The 21,759-nt window shown below is 36.4% G+C and overlaps 2 protein-coding genes and 1 long non-coding RNA gene across 3 annotated transcripts; all 3 read right to left on the reverse strand.

The window, feature by feature from the left end:
* Positions 1-1,668: 1,668 nt before the first annotated feature.
* LOC121259102 lies at positions 1,669-5,391 on the reverse strand. The gene is made up of 3 exons (XM_041160627.1): positions 5,356-5,391; positions 4,646-5,221; positions 1,669-2,170 (listed from the first exon to the last, which is right to left on the reverse strand). The coding sequence occupies exons 1-3, from the start codon at positions 5,389-5,391 to the stop codon at positions 1,685-1,687; spliced, it is 1,098 nt and encodes a 365-aa protein (XP_041016561.1). The 3' UTR covers positions 1,669-1,684.
* A 503-nt stretch (positions 5,392-5,894) lies between these two features.
* On the reverse strand, positions 5,895-14,101 carry LOC121241346. The gene is made up of 2 exons (XR_005935711.1): positions 13,692-14,101; positions 5,895-6,340 (listed from the first exon to the last, which is right to left on the reverse strand). It is a non-coding gene; the product is annotated as an uncharacterized LOC121241346 (long non-coding RNA).
* A 1,162-nt stretch (positions 14,102-15,263) lies between these two features.
* LOC121264818 (AT-hook motif nuclear-localized protein 9-like) lies at positions 15,264-21,444 on the reverse strand. The gene is made up of 5 exons (XM_041168125.1): positions 19,703-21,444; positions 17,253-17,320; positions 16,799-16,930; positions 16,036-16,197; positions 15,264-15,701 (listed from the first exon to the last, which is right to left on the reverse strand). The coding sequence occupies exons 1-5, from the start codon at positions 20,130-20,132 to the stop codon at positions 15,465-15,467; spliced, it is 1,029 nt and encodes a 342-aa protein (XP_041024059.1). The 5' UTR covers positions 20,133-21,444; the 3' UTR covers positions 15,264-15,464.
* Positions 21,445-21,759: the final 315 nt, after the last annotated feature.

Genomic DNA, 21,759 nt, shown 5'->3' on the forward strand with positions numbered 1-21,759 from the left:
AAAAAAAAAAGAAGGAAAAAAATGAGCCACACATAAACGACCGGTGGCCACCACAGGTTGACACACTGGACAACAGCTCAAGGGATGGCCGCCAAGGGTCACAACTTAGGCCGCACCGCCCAAGAAGTAGCCTTGGTCCAAGGCCACCGTGCATGGTGTTGTTTTGGACATGTGACATGGCACAATTTTACAAACAATATTATACATGTCGAAGCAGTCCTATATTAACAATTCTTTTTTTAATTCAAATTTCGAATCTTAACTTTCAAAATCTTCACTATATCATAACTGATACGTCAGTATGTATTGTTATGTATGTAAGATTATAAGCATTGATCGTATTTTACTTTCTTTTTTTTTAATAAAAGTGAATCAGCTAGCTCTAATTTTCAAAAAATGCCGTTGTAGCAGATATCTCTCGTTGCCACAAAATATTTACCTTTAAGACAACATTACTATCAGTTTTATTTTCTGTCTAATGGTCGTTCTGAGAGATCAAGATCTTTGGGAAGAGTTGCTATACTCTTAAGACATAAAATGGAAGCGACAGATGCAATTTGTATTGTTGTACATTGAAGAGTTTATTCATATGTTTATCAATTTCTCTTTCTAGATATTGACAAAACTATAAGAAAAGATTCTATATAATTTATTCAATACATTGGAAATATTGGGAAGAAAATCTCTCTCTCTCTCTCTCTCTCTCTCTCTCTCTCTCTCTCTCTCTCTCTCTCTCTCTATATATATATATATATATATATATATATAAGCCAATTGAGAGGTATTGCAAATGATGCTTTTGGAGAAAGAGAATTACTTCAGGATTTTATAAGCTGATGTGTCAATAACTTTTATTTGGAGTTGAGTTTTTTAATTAATTTTATGTTGAGCAAATATTTGTCCTTAATAAAAAGTTTATATAAACATAATAATTCCCTGGGACAAAAGAAAGGGCATCATGTTGATTCTCAAGTAGAGTAAGTTGACTGTCAAGCTAGCATTATCTTGGCATAATTGGAAAGCTTTTTTAGTAAGTAATTATTATTTTCGTTTTAAATTTAATAAGTTCGCTCACATTAATACAAATAAATAAAAACCAAGTTAAAACGTGGCAGCCCTCACCTATTGTCCCAATAATCAAGATCACATAAAATTATGAAAAATGCTAACTTTACTTAAGAGAAACTTACAAAAAACTTACTTTTTCACATGTTAGCTATTGATATCGTGTTAAAAATTATGTAATTTGAATTTCAAAATATAAAATTTCAAAATAAAACTAATCAAATGAGTCTTATACGTTAAATTTTAAGTACATGTATCACTACTCGAAATAATTTGATTTGGAAGATAAATTTTAAAATTTGAATATTACAAATCAAATTATGTCATGTAAATTGTATGTGGTGTAAAGAACATTCAAATCAAATAATCATTCGAAGTAATATCATTGCGCGCCTACATGTCCTAGTAGGATTTTAATTTCTTAGACAATCGGTTAATAAACTTCCAAATATGTTCCAATTAAACTGCAAACATTGTAAACAATATAGCACGAGGCAATTACACAGAAAAGCAAAAGAAAACTAGCAAAATAAGCATGCCTTTGTATTTATAGTAATATAAGACACGTACAAACATATAAATCACAAAGAACCTCCACTCAAATGTAGTATAAGTTAAATTAAGCATCAGACCAATAAATATCTAATCCACCCCAATCACTTTCTGGCACTCCCAAAGCCTTCCAAACAGCTTTAGAGGCATCAACAATATTGTTAGGACATGGAGGTTGGTAATCATGGTCGGCATCACACCCCATAGTAGAGTCACACTCATCAACTACTTTAGCCTTGACGCTCCTTCCATTGCCATAGATGGTGATATAATTCAAACACCTTTGCTTATTGTTGAACCAACCTGTTGACAGTGCCACCACAGGAGTATCATCAGAATGATACTGGTTGTCGCATTCTGATGGTCCACCACCATCTCCACCTTTCTCAAAGCTGTTGATGGTTAGCATCGCCTTTGTATGGCTAGACACAAGGGGCGAACACTTATAAACAGTGTAAGGCTTGCCTTGCACGCAACAATCAGAGTGGTTCTCTTGGTTACATTGTCCAGGTGGGGGCTTTTTCCCCTTGATTATGCCACTAGGCTTGCAAGTCTGACCTTCAACTCCAGACCACTTTGTGAGAAGAAGAAAGAATAAGAGAGCAAAGCTTGTAAAACAAATTTGGTTCTTCATCTTTTTTCCTCTTTTGCTTTGATTATGTTTGGTGTGAAGAAGTTGTAGTGGCTGTGTGTCCTATTTATAGAAATTAACTACTCCAACTAGATATTTTTAATGTCCAAGTTGGACATGTGTGTAGTCATGACCCTTGAGGAAATAGGGTACTTTTGCTTTGAAATATGATTTGGTATTTACATGCATCTTGGAAAATAACAAAACTCGACTCAATGAATTAAAATATCAAACACCATATTATAAAACTATGTTGATTACGTACGTAACCATATACGAAGCCCTACTTTTGTATGTTTTGGCCAGCATCTTTCATCTTATCGAATTGGCTTAATTTATTCAAATAGAATATTAAAGCTGGTTTCCATTCCTATGAATCTTGTGGCCGGGCAGTCATTCACAAACAAACCAAAGTCGAAAAAAACAAACAAATGAGCCACACACGAACGACGGGGGGCTGCCACATACAGGTTGACACATTGGACAACAGCTAAAGGGATGGCTTGCCAAGGCTACCTTGTGGGTCGAGACCATCAACTATTAATCACCCCTTACGCCGCCCAAGAAGCAGCTTTGGTCCAAGGCCACCATGGTGTTATTTTGGACATGTGACGTGGCACAATTTTATATACAATATTATATATACGTGTTGAGTAGCAGTCCTATATTATCAAATTTTCTTTTTAATTCAAATTTCGAATCTTAACTTTCAAAATCTTCACCATATCATAACTAATGCGTCAGTATGTATTGTTTATGTACGTAAGATTATAAGTATTGATCGTATTTTACTTCTTTTTTCTTTTATAATAGTGAATCATGAGCTAGTTCTAATTTTCAAGAAATGCTTTTGTAGCAGATATCTCTCATTGCCACAATATATTTATGACAGATGCAATTTGTATTGTTCTACATTGAGTACTGTTCTAAATAATAGTAAATGTTGAAGAGTTTATTAATATGTTTATCAATTTCCCATTCTAGTTATTGACAAAACTATATATAAGAAAAGATTCTAATTAACTCAAAACATTGGAAAGATTGGGAAGAAAATGTCGATATATATATATATATATATATATTATATATATATATATATATATATATATATATATATATAGTAGCCAATTGAGAGGTATTGCAAAGTATGCTTTAGGAGAAAGAGAATTACTTCAGGATTTTATAAGCTGATGTGTCAATTGCTTTTATTGGAGTTAAGTTTTTTACTTAATTTTCTGTTGAGCAAATATTTGTCATTTATAAAAATTTTATATAAACATAATAATTCTCTGGGACAAAAGAAAGAGTAAGTTGACTCTTTTGTAGGCATTGGGGTGACTGTAAGAGACCATGAGGGTCATGTGGTTGCTACTCTTAGGTCCTCAAGGATGTCCTTTCTAGATGCAAGGAAAAGTGGTCGAATGAAGGTTTGATTACCAGAGATGTGAAGGATCTGTTGCAAGGTGTGCAGAGTTGGTCTATCAGATATGTCCCTAGGAAGTTAAACAATATAGCTCATGTTTTAGCCAAAGATGCTTTACTCCTTTTAGAGGAGTGTATTGATTTAGAGGTAGTACCTCTTTGCATCTACTCTTTGGTTATTTGATCATTAATAAGATCAGGTTTTCCTCAAAAAAAAAAAGGTAGAGCAAGTTGACTGTCAAGCTAGCATCATCTTGCCATAATTGGAAGGTTTTCTCAGTAAGTAATTATTATTTTCGTTTTAAATTTAATAATTTCGCTCCCATTAATACAAGTAAATAAAAACCAAGTTAAAACGTGGCAGCCCTCACCTATTGTCCCAATAATCAAGATCTCATAAAATTACGAAAAATGCTAACTTTACTTAAAAGAGAAACTTACAAAAAATTTACTTTTTCACGTATCAATTATTGATATCATGTTGAAAATTATGTAATTTGAAATTCAAAATGTAAAATTTTAAAATAAAACTAATCAAATGAGTCTTGTACGTAAAATTTTAAGTACATGTAGCACTACTCGAAATAATTTTATTCAAAGGTTTTTACACCACATATTATCCTTTGATTTGGAAGATAAATTTTAAAATTTGAATCTTACAAATCAATTTATCCTATGTAAATTATATGTGGTGTAAAGAACCTTCAAATCAAATAATAATTCGGAGTAATATCATTGTCGGCCGCCTACATATGCTAACAGGATTTTAATTTCGTAGACAATCGGTTAATAAACTTCCAAACATGTCGCAATTAAACTACAAATATCATAAACCGTATGCACGAGGGAATTACCCAGAAAGCAAAAGAAAACTAGCAAAATAAGCACTCCTTTATATTTATAGTAATACATACACATACAAACATATAAATCACAAAGAACCTCCACTCAGATGTAGTATATCTTAAATTAAGCATCAGACCAATAAATATCTAATCCACCCCAATCACTTTCTGGCACTCCCAAAGCCTTCCAAACAGCTTTAGAGGCATCAACAATGTTGTTAGGACATGGAGGTTGGTAATCATGGTCGGTATCACACCCCATAGTGGAATCACACTCGTCAACTACCTTGGCCTTCACGCTCCTTCCATTGCCATATATGGTGATATAATTCAAACACCTTTGCTTATTGTTGAACCATCCAGTTGACAATGCTACCACAGGAGTATCATCAGGGTGATACTTGTTGTCGCATTCTGATGGTCCACCACCATCTCCACCTTTCTGAAAGCTGTTGATGGTTAGTGTCGCCTTTGTATGGCTAGACACAGGGGGCGAACACTTATAAATAGTGTAAGGCTTGCCTTGCACGCAACAATCAGAGTGGTTCTCTTGGTTACATTGTCCCGGTGGAGGCTTTTTCCCCCTGATTATGCCACTGGGCTTGCAAGTCTGACCTTCAACTCCAGACCACTTTGTGAGAAGAAGAAAGAATAATAGGGCAAAGCTTGTAAACAAATTTGGTTCTTCATCTTTTTTCCTCTTTTGCTTTGATTATGTTTGGTGTGAAGAAGTTGTAGTGGCTGTGTGTCCTATTTATAGAGATTAACTACTCCAACTAGATATTTTTAATGTCAAAGTAGGACATGTGTGTAGTCATGACTTTTGAGGAAATAGGGTACTTTTGCTTTGAAATGTGATTTGGTTTTTAGATGCATCTTGGAAAAGAACAAAACTCGACTCAACGAATTAAAATATCAAACCCCATATTATAAAACTGTGTTGATTACGTACGTAACCATATACGAAGCCCTACTTTTGTATCTTTTGGCCAGCATCTAACATCTATCTTATCGATCGAATTGGCTTAATTTATTCAAATAGAATATTAAAGGTTTTCATTCCTATGAATCTTGTGGCCGGGCAGTCAATCACAGCCTTGAGATGCGGATCCAGTAATGTTTTTTATGTCTAGAATCTCAATTTTTCATTGCCAAGCAAATTTGTTAAATATGGAAGGTTGTAAGTATATATTATTTTTGGCTTTTATTCCCCACATACATACATATTGTCAGTTTTATTTTTTGTCTTATGGACAATATTTTAAGTGATCAAGATCTTTCGGAAACATGTACCACAGCATACTTTAATATATATATACCACCGCATACTTTAATACACAACCAATCACCAACCCATCATGCTTTGTCCAAAACGAAAATTTGAGAATTTTTCTCCCTTTCTTTTCTTTTTTTTTTTCTTTTTTTTAAAGAAAATCACCTTCCATTTACTGTTTTACAAACCCCAATATATAAAAATGTCAAAGCCTATAACCTCCAAAAAGCTCCTCTCAACAAACCTTGTTATTTTTATCTGACAGTGACATCTATTTTTGTCAATATAGCAGCTGTAATTACTAGCATTATATATAGTTGGCATAAAGCCTTGATCTGAGCAAGAAGAAAACTGTAATGATGTTGATGTTAGTTATGTAATATATGAAGACCTTCAAAAGCAGTGGATCATATATTTTGAGGTTGAGAGTTGCAGCTTTTTTTTCATTTCGTGCCAACCAGCAAAGAAAGCATGCAAAAGGGGCATGGATCGATATTCCCTTTTGAATGTGAGTAAATTCAGGCTATAGCTTTCAGAAACAAAAGCTGCATTCTGGGAAATTCAGATATATGTACTTCAACAGCATGCAATTTTTGTGACCGATACGTTAAAGTAGTAAACATTGTCAGCCTGATTTATAAAATTCAGAGTTCGTTCAAGAACACTTTTTTCTTAATGCTTAAAGTATTGCTGAATTCTCACTAGTTACAAGAAAAATGAGCATTTATGATCAATTATTTGTCATTTTGGCAAGAAATAACTAACTCCAAATAAGCAGTTTTCTTCTAGTGCGTCCAAAATAATATTTTAAGATAAGTTTCTTAGGAATGTGGTACCAAGACTAAGGCCTATTTGAAACCAAACTTATCAAACAATCTCATCTCATTTCAACATCCAGACACCATTCAAATACAAATATTTTTTAATTTCAAATTTTCAATATTTCAACTTTTTCATCTAATCATTACCTAATTATTACAACTTTGCCGAGTTTTCAAACAAAATACAAAAAATAATTCAATTTTTCAAATTTCAAAATAAAAATTATATTAAAAAAATTATATTTTAACCCTCTTTTAACTTTATAAATTTTTATTAACCGTTTTCTCTCTCCTTTCCCAAGATTTCATAAAAATCTATACTCAAACTATTTAATTACTATTCATAAATTATCTCACTATTATTCACATATTTCTCATCTCATCTGTATAACTAAACTAGGCCTAATTCACGAAGAAGCCAAGAACTCTTTGGCTAAACTTTGAAGAGCCAAGTTTAGGCTTCTGAATTAGAAAATGGAGCTCAACTTGCTATGGCAGCACCTCAATTCTTAGAACCCAGATGAAGTTGTTTGAGATGGTGCTGAAGGAAAACATCGATAACCCATTACCCCTCATGATCACTTCCCAACAATTTTTCCATCAATTGAGCCCCCTCCATGCCCTTGGAAGGGACCATCTATCAATGCCGTTGTGGGTTTTGTCTGTTGCAAGAGGATTAAATTTGCATTAGCTTCTTAGTTGTCTTAACAAGATTATTGTGGCATACACATTCTTGGCTATTGTTTTTTCATAAGTTTAGGATCAAGATCTCCCTATTTTCTTATCCAAACTTGAGGGTTTCAAGTGTCAAAAAAATAGACGCATGAAGTAAGGTCTACATAAGTCTCCCTCTCCCACTTGAGACCATGCCAGAGTTGAGGAAATCGATTTCCGTAAGTTTGTGGGATAAAAGTTTCTTAGAGATTTTGACCAAACTCTAGGACCTTAAGTATGAGAGATAGACACAAAGTTAGGGGTGGGGAAAATTTTTGAGCTCCAAACTCCGTCTGAGTTCCAACAAGGCTCCAACTACGACAGAGTCGGAGTCGGAGTAACTCCGACTCCAATAGTCGAAGTTCAGAGTTCAGAGTCAAAGCCCATGTGGGCTCCAAACTTCGACTTTATTTTTAAAAAAATACACATGACCAAAACGACATTGTTCTACTTTAAGAGGAACGATGTCGTTTCGCAGGGTAGGATGATGTTTTGTCTTGATCAGGTAAGTAAACGACGTCATTCCTCTTGAAGCGGAATGGTACCATTTTGTGAAGGAAGGGTGTCCAAAACTCAGGACCCCCTTCTTCCCCCCTCACTTTTGCACAATAGTCCCTAGTCCCCCTTACTTTTACACAACTTAGTTCACCTCCCCTGCCATTTGCCATCACCTGAGGCCGCCATCTGCGACTCTGCCGTCACCAGAGTAATTGTAAGAATGATTTGTAACTTTCTCCTCCAATAAATTTGTTGTTCCTCTGAGTACTTGTAAAATGTAAAATGTGATTTGTGAAATGTGATTTGTAACTCCCTTTGTAAAATGTGTATGATTTGTTGTTCATTTCAACTTCTTTGTTGTTTTCATTTCAATGATTTCGGTTTTTAGGCTGTTAAATTTAAGAATTAAGAAATTTAGATTTGTAAAAATTGAGTTTTTTGTTCCAAGTGACGTTCACTCAAGTGGCACTCGAGTGTGGCTTGAGCAAACGTTACATAGATTGTGGCTCGAGCGACATCACACAAATTGTTTGATCAAGCATTCGCTCGAGTATGACTCAAGTGAACATCACACAGATTGTTCGCTCAAGCTTTCGCTCGAGTGTGGCTCAAGCAGACGTCCATTTTTTTGAGTTTTATTTATTTTTAAAGCCATAAACACGACTAGACACATATGTTTTTTCAATGTATTTCCAATTTGTAGATAACATTTAAAATGATGCTTGTTGTTAATTGTTTCCGATTATTTGCTCAAATTATAGATGCTACGCCATCTCATTCTCACTGCAATTCTCCACAAGAGGATGATGCACAGTCGTTGGCGTCATCAACTGATACTTCACGCCGTAGACCCCCCATCTAGAGTAGCTACCTTCTGTGCAAGTAGTCGAGTCCCTATAGATCTAGAAGACATTGAAATGCTTAATGAGAATGAGGAGTTGATGAATGTTGAGGCCGATCCACCTAGACCTATCACTACGGTTGCCTCTGAATCGACGTTTAGCATTGGAGGTCGTGTCTTGGATGCTTATCGGAGTTAATTGTCTCTGACCACCATCCAGGCCCTCATTTGCACAGAGACCTGGTTAAGTTCAATGCCCATTAGAGTTGATACCATTGATGCCAAGAGCTATAGGCTTGAGTTAGGTAATTTTATGATTTTAAATGATTATTTACATAATTTTAATATTTTTATTATTTAATTTATAATTTATATGATTTTGTAGACCTAGTTGTGAACTCCAGACTAATTGTGGATGACTGAAAGTCTAAGACCGACACACCGTGAAATGATTTCCATCATGCAAAACTCATCAGAGTTATAGGTGAAGGTGAGTTCATAATATAACTTGGCTGATGGTTTAGAAGTCTACGGTCAAATGACTAAAGAAAAGATAACGCATCTGATTAATAAATCTTAAACTTCATGCAGGAAAATTGGAAATCACTATCGAGTCATTGACTCAAATGCATGGACTATCAAAACTGATGCAGGGCATTGTAGCTATTTCATATTTGAATGAAATTTATGACATTATTTATAAATTTAAATTTATTGTGATTTGTAGTTTTAAATTTAAATTTATGGTTTGCGATTTGTAGTTTGACTTAGTTATTATATTTAAATTTTAGTTTTTTAACATATTTTTTGCAGTATTTTAGATTTTTTTTAATTCTTTTTTTTTTTACATTATTAAACAGTGATTGATATTGGGCCAATCAGAGCCCATTTTCTCAATAGGGCAACTAAGCCTGAAAATGCCCATTTTCTACACCGATCGGAGCTCTGAGCTCCAAACTCCAATTGGAGTCAAAGGGAGTTTTGACTTCCGACCCAGTTGGTTTGATATAAATGGGTTTGGATCAAAACATGTTTACCTAATAAGACATGGTTAATAAATAGGTCAATTGTGGGTCAAACCGGGAAACCCCCATCAACCCGCATAGCACAAATCAATTCTATTTTCAAGTTTTATAAATACTTAGTTTTATATGCCTTTTCTTGTTGATGGAATATAATATTAATATCAGTATTTGATTACTTAACATCTCAAATTATTAAACATTTTTTGTTTAACATGTAATTTGTTTTATGAAAATATTAATTTTCTTATATATTATTGGTTCGGATATTGATAATAAGGTATTTTATCATGAATCCAATTGTAATTGTGAATGATTTAAATGGGTCGTGTTAAATGGGTCTTGTCCAGATTAACCTAATAAAAGCTCATTATTATATGAGTTAAACGGTCGTGTCGCATCATGTCATCCATCACATATCTAGTGTCACTTACTTCCCAAACCCAAAAATATTTAAAAACCCCAACACATTCCATGAGGAGACATCTAAAAGTGTGCCAAAAACTACTCTCATTATCCAAAAAATTAACCGACACTAAATGAGAGAACGTCGTGAAAAGATTCTTTGTTATTATTGTGAGCCAAGTAGAAATCTAGACATAAATGTCAAAACCCTAAACTATACTTGTTAGAAGAAGTACTACTAGGACAAGAGGGAATTATAGAACCAGAGGAGATACCAGCGGTAGAAGAGGAGGAAGCATGAGGGGTAGACTTGAAAACTAACCAAGGCCATAACCTGAAACCTCATTACATGCCTTGACAGGCTCTCTTAACCCAAAGGCCATAAGGATAAAACGGAGGATTGAGGTCCATTGGGTAATCATCTTTTATGGATACAGGATCAACCCACAACTTTTTAAATCCAGCGGTGATTAATAAGGCCAAGTTACCTTTGGGTTTCACTGAAAGAGTTAAGGTGAGAGTTGCTAGTGGAAAGTTAATCCCTAGTGAAGGAAAATGCAATGGGGTTAAAGTTAAAATCTAAGGAACTAAATTTAATGTTGAAGTCAGATACTGGTCTTGGCAGGATGTGATATTGTCTTGGGCATCCAGTGGTTGTGAGAGCTAGGGTCCATTCTGTGGAATTTTGAGAAACTCCTTATGAAGTTCAGTTATGAAGGGAAGACAGTGGAACTACAAGGGAAGACAGTTATGAGGAGGGCTCTCTCAATAAATTCAATAAGTTATAAAAAATGGGTAATTATGCAAGTAATAAAATGGGAGTTGAGTAACACATAGCAGGTAGGAAGTGAAATCCCTAAGACAGTACAAGCCCCACTAAGTAGTATGTAGATGTGTTCAGTGAGCCAAAAGGGCTACCTCCCCCTCAAACCCATGACCATGTTATAAACTTGATCCCTGACACTAAACCCATATCAATCAGACCATACAAATACCCATATTTTCATAAGAATGCAATAGAAAAACTAGTTCAAGAATTATTGACCTCGGGGGTTATACAACCTAGTCAAAACCCTTATTTCTTCCCAGTTCTTTTGGTTAAGAAGGGTGATGGAACTCGAAGATTATGTGTAGACTACAGGGGTCTTAATAGTGTTAATTTTAAAGACAAATTTTCCATACCAGTGATAAAGGAGCTTATGGGTTAATTACATGAAACAGTTATTTTTTCTTAGCTAGATTTAAGGTTTGCCTATCATTAGATCTAGGTCAAACCTGCAGATGTACACAAGACTGCATTTAGAACCCACGAATGGCACTATGAATTCCTAGTTATACCTTTGGGCTAACAAATACACCCTCAACTTTTCAAAGTCTTATAAATGAGGTATTTTGACCTTACTTAAGGAAAATTATACTTATTTTTTATGACATCTTGGTGTATAGTAAAGCAGAGTTGGAGAATGTGAACAACCGACAAATAGCCTTGGAGACCCTAAGACACCACTAGTTGTATGCAAAACAATCCAAGTGTCACTTTCAGAGCAATGAAATTGCTTATCTAGGTCACTTAATTTTGGCTCAAGGGGTTAGCGTTGATCCTAACAAATTCCAAGCTATGAAGGAATGGCAAATTCTAGTTCAATTGCAAGCTTTGAAGGAATGGTCATTGCCTAGTTCACTAAAAGCCCTAAGGGGGTTCTTAGGGAAGAATATACAACATGTTCTTGTACAAGAGCTGCCCTTCTCTTAAAGTATAGTCTGAGCCCAATTTATCCTCTCGAAAGAGGTTAATGAGGGTATGCAACTGCTCATCAGTGGCATAGGCTGCCTTTAAGTCATCTAAACAATCTTCAATAAGGAAGGAGATTAGCATCAAAGAAATCTCTACTTCCTATCCATTCCTCGAGAGGGCATCAACCACTGGAGTGAAAAGGCTAAGGTTTCTTTTTACAAGTTGAAGGAAGCATTATTATTGAGTGTAATGCTTCAGGAGCTGTTGTAGAAGTAGTTTTGATGCAACAAGAGAAGCCCATAGCTTTTTATAGCCAGGCTTTAAAGGGAAGGTACTTGATGATGTCCACCTATGAGAAAGAATTGGTTACTCGTGTTTGTTGTAATCAAGTAAAGACCTTATCATTTAGGGAAAACCTTTGTGGTTAGAACTGACCAAGAAAGTCTCAAATACTTGATAGATCAAAGCGTGGGGTACACCTTTGCAACAAAAGTGGATAACTAAGTTATTGGGATATGACTTTATAAAGGAATATAAAAGGGGGGTTGAGAATAAAGTGGTTGATGCCCTCTCAAGGAAGTAGAGGTTTCTCAAGGAAGTAGAGGTTTCTCTGATGTTAATCTCCTTCCCTATTGTAGATTGTTTGGATGACTTAAAGGCAGCCTATGCCACTGATGAGCAGTTATAGGCCCTCATTAACCTCTTTCGAGAGGATAAATTGGGCTTTGAACATGCTTTAAGAAAAGGGCTGCTCTTGTACAAGAACAGGTTGTGTATTCCCAAACATGAGGAACTCAAAAATAGACTAGACTACTAGAGGTGGCACACAACAACCCATGGGGAGGGCATTCTGGCTATGATAAGATTATATATCACGTGAGAATTGGTAATTGTGATACCCCATATGATAAAGATAAGTGTAGGTGGTGTATAGGATCTTACATTGATCGAGAATGAGAAATTATTTTTTTTATAATGTTCCAATGAGACTCCAGTTGTATCATTGACTAGTCCTTTTGGAGTATAGGTCATGTGATTGAGCTTTCCATTAGGGCGCTACAATAACACTTACCCCAGTGGGTTATTACAACCCCTCCCTATCCCTTCCCAACCCTAGACTCACATATTTATGGACTTTGTGGAAGGGCTTTCTAATGAACACGAGTTTAACAGCCTTTGGGTATTGGTTGACAAACTCACTAAATACAGTCATTTTACCCCCTCAAACACCCCTACACTGCAAGGATGGTAGCTGAGCTCTTCCTTGAAAATATCTTTAAGCTACATGGTCTACCCTTCTCCATTGCACATAACCGAGACATCACCTTCAGTAGTCATTTCTGGCAAGAACTATTTAATCTGTAAGGGATCTAAATGTTCCTAAGTACAGCCTACCACCCTCAAGCAGATGACAAACCGAGGCAATAAATGAATGCCTAGAAAATTACATAAGATGTTTCACTAGAGATCGACCAAAGGATTAGTTTTCATGGATTCCTCTGGCAAAGTTATGGTACAAGTCGACACCACATATGTGAACCAAACTTACTCCATTTAAGGCCCTTTATGGGTATCCACCCCCTAGGCTCCTTAACTATATACCTAGGGTAGCCCAAATGGAGACTATGGAAGCTATCCTTAGAATCTGAGACCAAATATCACAGTTGCTCCGCCTTAACTTACACCGAGCACAAAATCGCATGAAAAAATATGTTGATTTAAAGAGAAATGACCAAGAATTTGAAGTTGGGAGTGGGTGTACCTTCAACTTCAGCCCTACCGACATACCTCAATATCTCACAGGCATAACCTTAAACTATTTTTTGGCCGCTTCCAGGTGTTATAGAGGATCAAACAGGTAGCTTACCGAGTGGATCTGCCATCTTCTTCTCGAATCCACCCCACATTCCACGTATCGTAGCTTAAGAAGAAATTGGGTGCTAAGATCACTGCGATTCCAATGTTGCCTCTTGTGAACAAACAAGGGATCCTCAGTCTGGAACCAATGGAAGTGGCATTGGATGACCAAGGCAAGAAACAAAGCAAGGGTAGAGTTACAAATTCACTGGCAAGGGCAAAGAGTCAAGGATGCAACATGGGAGACATATTCTCAACTAAATGCAGCGTCTCGCCACCTTGTGGGCAACGTGTTTTGAATGGGGAACGTATGTCATGAGTAGAAATCTAGGATTGTTTGCAAGTGAAGCTTATGGGAAATCGAGGGTCCGAGAAGGAAGAAATGTTGGGACCATGGGTTTCGTTCTGACTTAGTTAACTACTTCATGTTTAGTTCGGTGTTTTATGTTTAGTTTATTATGTTTATTTACTTGAATGGGCCTATGGTAATGGACCTTTATGGTATTTGTTAATAGTGGGTTAGATGTTGTCTTGCTAGACTTTTTAATAGTTTGTTTTTGCGATAGAGTCGGCCCATAGGCTATGGGCCATAGCCCTTTTATTGTTACTTGTAGCGGCCCATGGCCATAGAGGAATACGGTTAGGACTCTGATAGAATTTGCCTTGCTAGGTACAGCGATGTGCCAAATAGCGTACAAACTCTGACATAACTTTTTTTATTAGAAAAAAAATAAAAGAAAAAAAAATTGAGAAAAGAAGGCCTTCTATCTTACGAAAATAATTTTCGTCTTCAATTCATACTGTTTCATTAAGGCTACATTTGGTTGCAAAACTCAGTTGAACTCAGTTTAATTTTAAACTGAATCTAACATCTAAACACTCAACTCTCAAATTACTAAACTCATATCAACTCAAAACTTCCTTACACATGAGACTCACAACCTTTTTCAAACTTTCCATAAAAATTATTAAACTCATATTAATATCCAAACACTTTAAACTTAATTTAGATAAATTTCACATAACTCACTCTACTACTCAACTTATTATTATTCATAAAGAACTGAACCCAAATGCAGCCTAAAATGAATATCTTACATGTTAACATCGATATACAGTTTGGTGTACGAACCCACTTGCAATAAGACTTTTCCTTGCACGTAACAGCACCGGAATTGTAATATAACTTCCGATTTTTCTCTCCCATCCTCTTTCTTCTCTACGGAGACGCTCTTACCATTTGGGTGTGTTACAGCTCAGCATAACCAATATCTATTATCAAATCCATCACATTTTGTTTAATACAGCCACTTTCAACGTTCCAAATCCTTCCGATCTTGTCCCCTCAAACAGTACGAACAAGATGACAATGGAACTCCTAAAAAAGTGGAAACTCTAGATTTACTCAGGCTATTAGATGTTATTCAAGAGAGAAGGAAGAGGAATAGAACGGGAATAGATAGAGAGGAAGAAAACGTGGGTGCTCTCATAATTGAGCATTTTCCAATTTAAAGTTCTTATTTTAGAACGGGGAAAAAAAAAAAAAAGATGTTAGATGTACAATGGTTGAACCATGAAAGTAAAAATTTTCAAACTAAATTTCTATTAAGCTACAAAAATAAAAGTACAACCCCATTGTCTATGACAAGGCTAAATGAAGTCAAAAGAGTTACCAACACCAAGATGATCAACTGGCTTTCCTGACGTTGGTACATCGAGAAAATTAGATTCAATTGACCATGCAAGTTAAATTTATATGCAATGCTCATTTATCTATCAATGATTACCCGCGCATCAAATCAATGTCGACATGGGCATTTCGCATATCCATTGCCCGTGATGCTGGCCAAACACCCATTGAAGAGGCTGGACTGAGATTTTGAGTTGGTGGAATGCTGCTAGTTAGTGCATCTGGATTGTCGATAGCCTGATGTTCCGAGTCTATGGCACCTTCTGAAGCTTCCTTTTTTTTGTTTTTTGTCTTCGAACCACTCCCCCACAGGAAGCTCCCCACAATCACCTGGGATCATCCATCATTCATTTTAAGCCTTAAACAATGAAACTTGAATCTTTTGTATATACATGTATGCCTAACAACAAAGCTCAAAGCATCAACAGTCATCAGTTTAGCTCACTGTAACAGTTGGTCAATTTCCTATCTTTCCTATCGGCCTTTTATCATATGATTTCACAAATCTATTTCGAGATATAAAAAAAAATGATCATGCATTATTCAGAATTAGGCATTCCTCACAAGCCAAAGTTCTCGGGAAGTTGTGCCTTGTGGAGGAAGAGAATTAAAATGGAGAACAACCAATAGTAAAGAAGATAAAGCAATATAAAAAAAAAAATACCTGAACAGGACTCGCTGCAATGAGAATTCCCCCAACTCCACCACCAATAACACGACCATCAGGGCTGGCAAGGGAGACACTTAGACCACCACTTCGGTTGCGGGACCCACCACTATCTGTTAGCAAGTAAGACCCTGACAAACACAATATCTCGAAACGCCCCTACAAAAGTCAAATCCACCCAGAATTTTTCAGATATACAAGATTCAAAACTAACAAAAAAGAGATGGAAAAAAAAAAAAAAAAAGACAAACAAACAAACAAACAAACAGGGGCGATTAAAAAAAAAAAAAACAGTGCTCTGCCTAAATGGTCATGTAGAGGTTGATAATTGCAAATGAATAGAGGGATGATTCTCAGAGAATATACATAAATAAATTTGCAAGTGGGTTGGTGGGTAGACAACCATCATCGTGCAAGTGGAAATGCACATATCTACATGCATTAATAGGATTTCAGAATCGAAATTGCCTAAATACTACAGATGTATGTCAAGTTGCAATTTATCTTCAGGAAAAAAATATATATATATCAAGCTCTCCTCCATGATGACTGAGATGCGCAGATTGAGCATATTTACTGAGCTCATATTCCAGTCACAAACTTCATAAATTGAGTATTGTTTCCAATGTCATGCAAATTCCTAAATTACAAGAACTAATGGAAGCTCCAGAAAGGATTAGCATTGTTCTCCATCCACCATTAGAATATGCCAGAACTGCCAACATGTCATATACATGTGTGTGAGAGAGAATGCTCAAACCTCATATGTGACAGTGCCCCCAGACATTGAAGGCTGACGAAGAGTCACGGTAGAGACAGCACCATTGGCTGACAAGACGCATAAAGCTCTAGGCCCCAGCTGTGAAAATGACATTATTTTGGTTGCAATATCCTACAGAAAAATCAGATTTTCAATAATTAAAAATAAATAAAATAACATTCTACCACCCCAAAAACACCAGAAATTCAGAATAGATGAACTGAAAGCCATATTAGCATTGATTAAATTAGAATGCAGGCAAGAACAGAATCAAATTTCTTTCCCAACTCCTCATCAAGGGCATTATTGTGCACTGGCTTCATTCTGGGCCATGGGGAAATTGCTTTTGGGTCAACAGAACTTCAAGAGAAAATTGCAATTTCCTAGAGTTTTAAAAAATCTGAAATTGAAGGCCCAAGGAACCAATACTGATTGATAAGCTAAAATCACATACTTCTCCTATTGCAATGTTGATGATATGTGGAGTAAAACCCATCCCAGCCATACCAGATAGCCATTCACCTGTCAAAACAGTAAATCATTTGTATACATCATTCACTTACTAGGAAGGCTCACGTAAGAAAGAAACATGTATATATTATACTACACAAATCAAATTAATATTCTGAAGCTCACACCACAAGGCAGATATGCTCTAACTGACAGAATTAAATTATCAGAAAAAGAAAAATGCAAAGCAGAAATATGACTTTCTAACCATTTCATTTGCTTAGGAAAACCAAATACTAGGCCTTTAAAACTGAGGCAGCAAGCATATGGATATAATGCACTACATGTCAAATAAGAGCAGAAGAGTGGATTTCAAACTTATCATGCATAAAATAAGTTGTCTCAGAGTAAATATAGCTGTAAACCAAAAAAAAGACTTGTAAGGATGCCTATTTACACAAGTTTGTTAAGATATAAACTTTTAAGTCTCATTTCATGCCAGCTTCTTTGAAAGATTGTACAGTCGGCAACAATTTCTGATCAAAACATAAACCTGGAATCTCTATGCTGCAGTAAATGCTCTCCTTCAATTCTGTGAATTTCCATCAAATATTGTCAGTCCCCAGATTTGAACTATGTCAAGATTTATACCTTACCTATATGTATCTAGATTTCATAGCAATGTCTTCACTCAGAGGTTCTAACTTCTGAGTATTTTAACCTTAAGAGTTGTGTACACCAAATTTCAAATCCAAAAATAATATCAAGCATGCTGGTTCAGAAAATCTCCTGAAAAGTTGTTAGGTCATCATATATTTACATTTTTTTAATTGTCGCATATAGGTTGAGTCATTGGTATTGTCTATGATATCTAAGTTTGTATCAATGATACCATATTGAGTCACTGGTATTTGGTATCATTGAGGTTAGAATTTCATGATGTCAACAGCAAAGTAAAGGCACAAAACCTTTTCCATTCATTATCCATTCTCTTTCATCCTTTCTTATATATAACCTATGTTAAAATTCAATTTGTTTAACATTTTCCATTTTTAGCCTCCAAATAATTTGATCCCGAGGAAGTTATTTTTGTACAGTATTTTGTAAAGCAGGTAAATGGTTTCATCCAAAAACCAATGAAATGTATATGGAGATGTGTACAACAAGGTTGTGGGGTAAGTATGTCTACAACTAATTATGTGAGTTGGAGGTATAGGCAGGTATGGACCAGGTTCCGACTCAGTGACTCACCATAGGAAATACTAGGGCTGTTGAAATATTCAATTCTCCTAACCCAACATGTTGGCTTCCAATACATGCCCGTTGTCTTGGTTGGAAGGCCCACCAAACATATAACATTTGCCAGATTGAAGTTGGAGATATATAGTTGAAAACCCAACAAAATATCTATCTATACATGTGAGTTGGATGTACACTAAGGTATGAACCAGGTTCCTACTCAACTTAGTAGGTAGTCTTCTGGCCAAAACTATGAGAGAACCTCACAGATTGTTGGGGGTAACCCTTCAAACATGGCGGCAGGCATGTCCGATTGGGACGCTCCACTCTCTGGGCACCAAGGGATTGTATTGCAGACATCTGGAAACGATAAACTAGTAGGGGACATACCAAGGACGAATCGTACATTTAGTGCCAGGAATCTAACGTGTTCCATTGGCACATCAAGACTTGCATTAATGATGCCTTCAGAGTCTAATATGGTGACCAAAGGGTCTTATAGCCCAGAAGTTAGTAGTCTCTTGATAATGTCACCAAGATTGTGCATTTTGGTATAGAGCACAATGATAGAGACTCTGAGTTCTCCCAGAGATTATTTACTCTCCCAAACAGCCTGATCAGTGTGACTGTGATTTGGGCCATCAAAAAAAAAAAGATTCAGAAACGTGTTCTTTTCCCCAGACTGTTTTTTTCCTTACAAAAATGTGGGTTTTGGATTGGGACATTGGATGTTAATTAACAAGGGTGAAACTTCATCTTCCAAGCAGACTTCTGAACCGAGGGGTCAGAGGTCAGCTTGGCTTGGTAACCACAGTGGTTCACTTTGACTCAGAAGGGATTTGTACTTCCAGCCCCCTTCAGATTGGTGCGATTGGGTCCGCTCAGCTTGCTTTCCTTGGTAACTACGTTGGGTCAGTTTGACTCGGAAGGGATTTGTACTTCCAACCCCCTTCAGACTGGAAGGGCGAACAGGTTTTCCCATGCCAATCAGGTCGGAAAAATGCACCCCTAGTTAGTACAGATGATGCAAAACCATCATAAGAAATCACAAGCATAACTTAAGACAGTTAACAATGTATCTGACAAGTACCATAAAGGAGTAATAAAGTAAAAGCAAACAGCACGTAAATGTAAAAAACCAATGTGGTGTTCAGGAGAGTCATAGTGTCAACATGAACCAGATCAAAGAAATCCAATTGGCCAGAGACACTTTACCGAGAGAAGCTAATTGTTGCTTCCTTCCTGTCCCTGGCGGCCGCCCTCTACCCCGCTTTTGGGTCGAAGTCATGGAACTTTTTCCAGGATAAGTAGAAGATGAGGGAGACAATGCCAATGACACGGTCCCATCAGGTCCATATTTTCGGGGCCTTCCTCTTTTCCTCTTCACAGGCTCACTCTGTGGCACTGCAGATGGAGTACCCACATGCATACTATGAGGTGACAATGCAGATGAAGGCTCTACTTGTAATGTTGATCCGATTGTAGTGCCAACAATGTTGGGTTGAAATTGTGCATTTGGATTAGACAAAGGACGAGTGCCTGGTGGTGATCCGTGTATCCCAGACTGGGATCCAGACCCAGACATTCCTCCCGGCATATAATAAGATGTCGAACCCGATAACGCCATGGGGTCCCTTCGATCCATGCATTAACTTCAAATAACTTTATATTCACAAATCTTTCACAAGCAAAGTTTTCAAATTCAAAGACAAATTGCACACAAGAAATCGTATTTTGGACAAATGGAAATCTTTGAGACCCGATTAGTAATCACTGGAAAGAGTTTCCTGCAGGGTACTTGAATGTTTTAGAAATTATTTTTGAATTTGAGAATAGACGAGGTTTGAGCCGTATGAAACACATTCGAGCATTCGAAACTAAAATTGATTCCAACGTAGCTCGTTCCAAACAACTGTATCTGCTTCGATTCAAAACAAGAGAGCTCCAAGCAGATACATTGTCTCAAAGGTACATTAAAACTAAGACATGAAGCTCCTTAAGTCTAGCTATGGTAAAGCAAGGAAAGACAAACAACCTACTCGGTGCACTAATTGCACATGTAGAAGGAAACAAAACAGGGAAACCCAAAGAAAGAAAAAAGGTTAAGGATAAATATAAACAGATAAATTAAAATGAACTAAAACCAGATGAAAACCCAAGATTTTTAAGCACCTAAACAAGCAGGAAAGAAAGAGCACAGGCCTCAAAAGCTAGCGAGTCAAATAGAAGACAAAATTGGAAGCTACTTTTACAGCTTACCAAACTACAGTTCACAACAAGAAGGCTTCATTTTGAAGATAAAGAACGCAGAAGACTGAAACAGGTCCGCTCTCACCAACCCATTGGTAAAACCTTAAACACAAAGCATCCTCTAAGGCAAACCTAAACAAACAAAGCCCTTACAAACCAAGCTCAGCCTTCAACCAAACACCCACCCAAAAACAAAAAACACCACAGGTTCGAGTCAATGCAATTAAAGAGCTCCAACCCAGTAAAAAGTGAAAAGGGGTCAACTTCACCGTCAAACAGGCTCCAAAGACAGATTTTATCGCCCTCTCTCCCTCTCTCTCTCCCCCTCTAAAACCAAGAAGTTGGAGGATGAGTATGTGATGGAACTGAACAACCAGACGCAAAACAAGATGACATTTTGCGGAGTGGGTAAAGGGTCGAACAGTTTTGCACTAATAGACAGAGGAAGGTAAGAAATTTTGAAGGGACGTATAGAGAACAGTGAGAGAAGGAGCTAAAGGTAGAACAGTTTCTGCAAAATGTTTTTAAGGCAGAGAGAGAAAGTATCAGACTCTCAACTTCTGAGTGGCCAAGGCCAGCGGAAGCATTTACTACAACAAAGAAAAAGGCCGAGGGAGCCCTCAGCACAAGTCCTTATCGGATTGCGTATTATTTCTTTTATATTTTTTTTTTTTTTTTTTTCTGGGGCAGAGCCTTTCTCTCTTAAAAGCTGCTTATCTTTATTTCTCTATCCAAAAGCTCTCTCGTTCTCTCTCTCTCTCTCTCTCTCTCTCTCTGGGCATCTCTGGTTGTGTGGGTGATGATGCTTTGCTTTTACACTGGTTGTTGGGCTTCAGAGAGGGATTGAGAAACAAACAAAAACCTGAACAGAAAAAAGAAAAGAAAAAGAACACTTCTTCTTTGGATAATGCTATTTTTTATTCTTTTCAAATTTTCGAAAAAAACTTGAAAAGTTAAATTAGCTTGCAGTTAGATATTGAGCTAAATTTAACTTTTTTATAAATAATTATGAATTAAATAGT

Source organism: Juglans microcarpa x Juglans regia, chromosome 1D (assembly GCF_004785595.1).
Source record: "Juglans microcarpa x Juglans regia isolate MS1-56 chromosome 1D, Jm3101_v1.0, whole genome shotgun sequence".
Taxonomy (NCBI): domain Eukaryota; kingdom Viridiplantae; phylum Streptophyta; class Magnoliopsida; order Fagales; family Juglandaceae; genus Juglans; species Juglans microcarpa x Juglans regia.

Coding starts and splice junctions, on each gene's coding strand:
- LOC121259102 (XM_041160627.1), bottom strand. CDS start 5,391: ATGCATCTAAAAACCAAATCACATTTCAAAGCAAAA. Junction 5,222..5,355: donor AATCACATTTCAAAGCAAAA/GTACCCTATTTC, acceptor ACATAATCAAAG/CAAAAGAGGAAAAAAGATGA. Junction 2,171..4,645: donor TAGATATTTATTGGTCTGAT/GCTTAATTTAAG, acceptor GTTGAAGGTCAG/ACTTGCAAGCCTAGTGGCAT.
- LOC121264818 (XM_041168125.1), bottom strand. CDS start 20,132: ATGGATCGAAGGGACCCCATGGCGTTATCGGGTTCGACATCTTATTAT. Junction 17,321..19,702: donor GCAACAATTAGCTTCTCTCG/GTAAAGTGTCTC, acceptor CTGTTTTGACAG/GTGAATGGCTATCTGGTATG. Junction 16,198..16,798: donor GGGGCACTGTCACATATGAG/GTTTGAGCATTC, acceptor TGACTTTTGTAG/GGGCGTTTCGAGATATTGTG.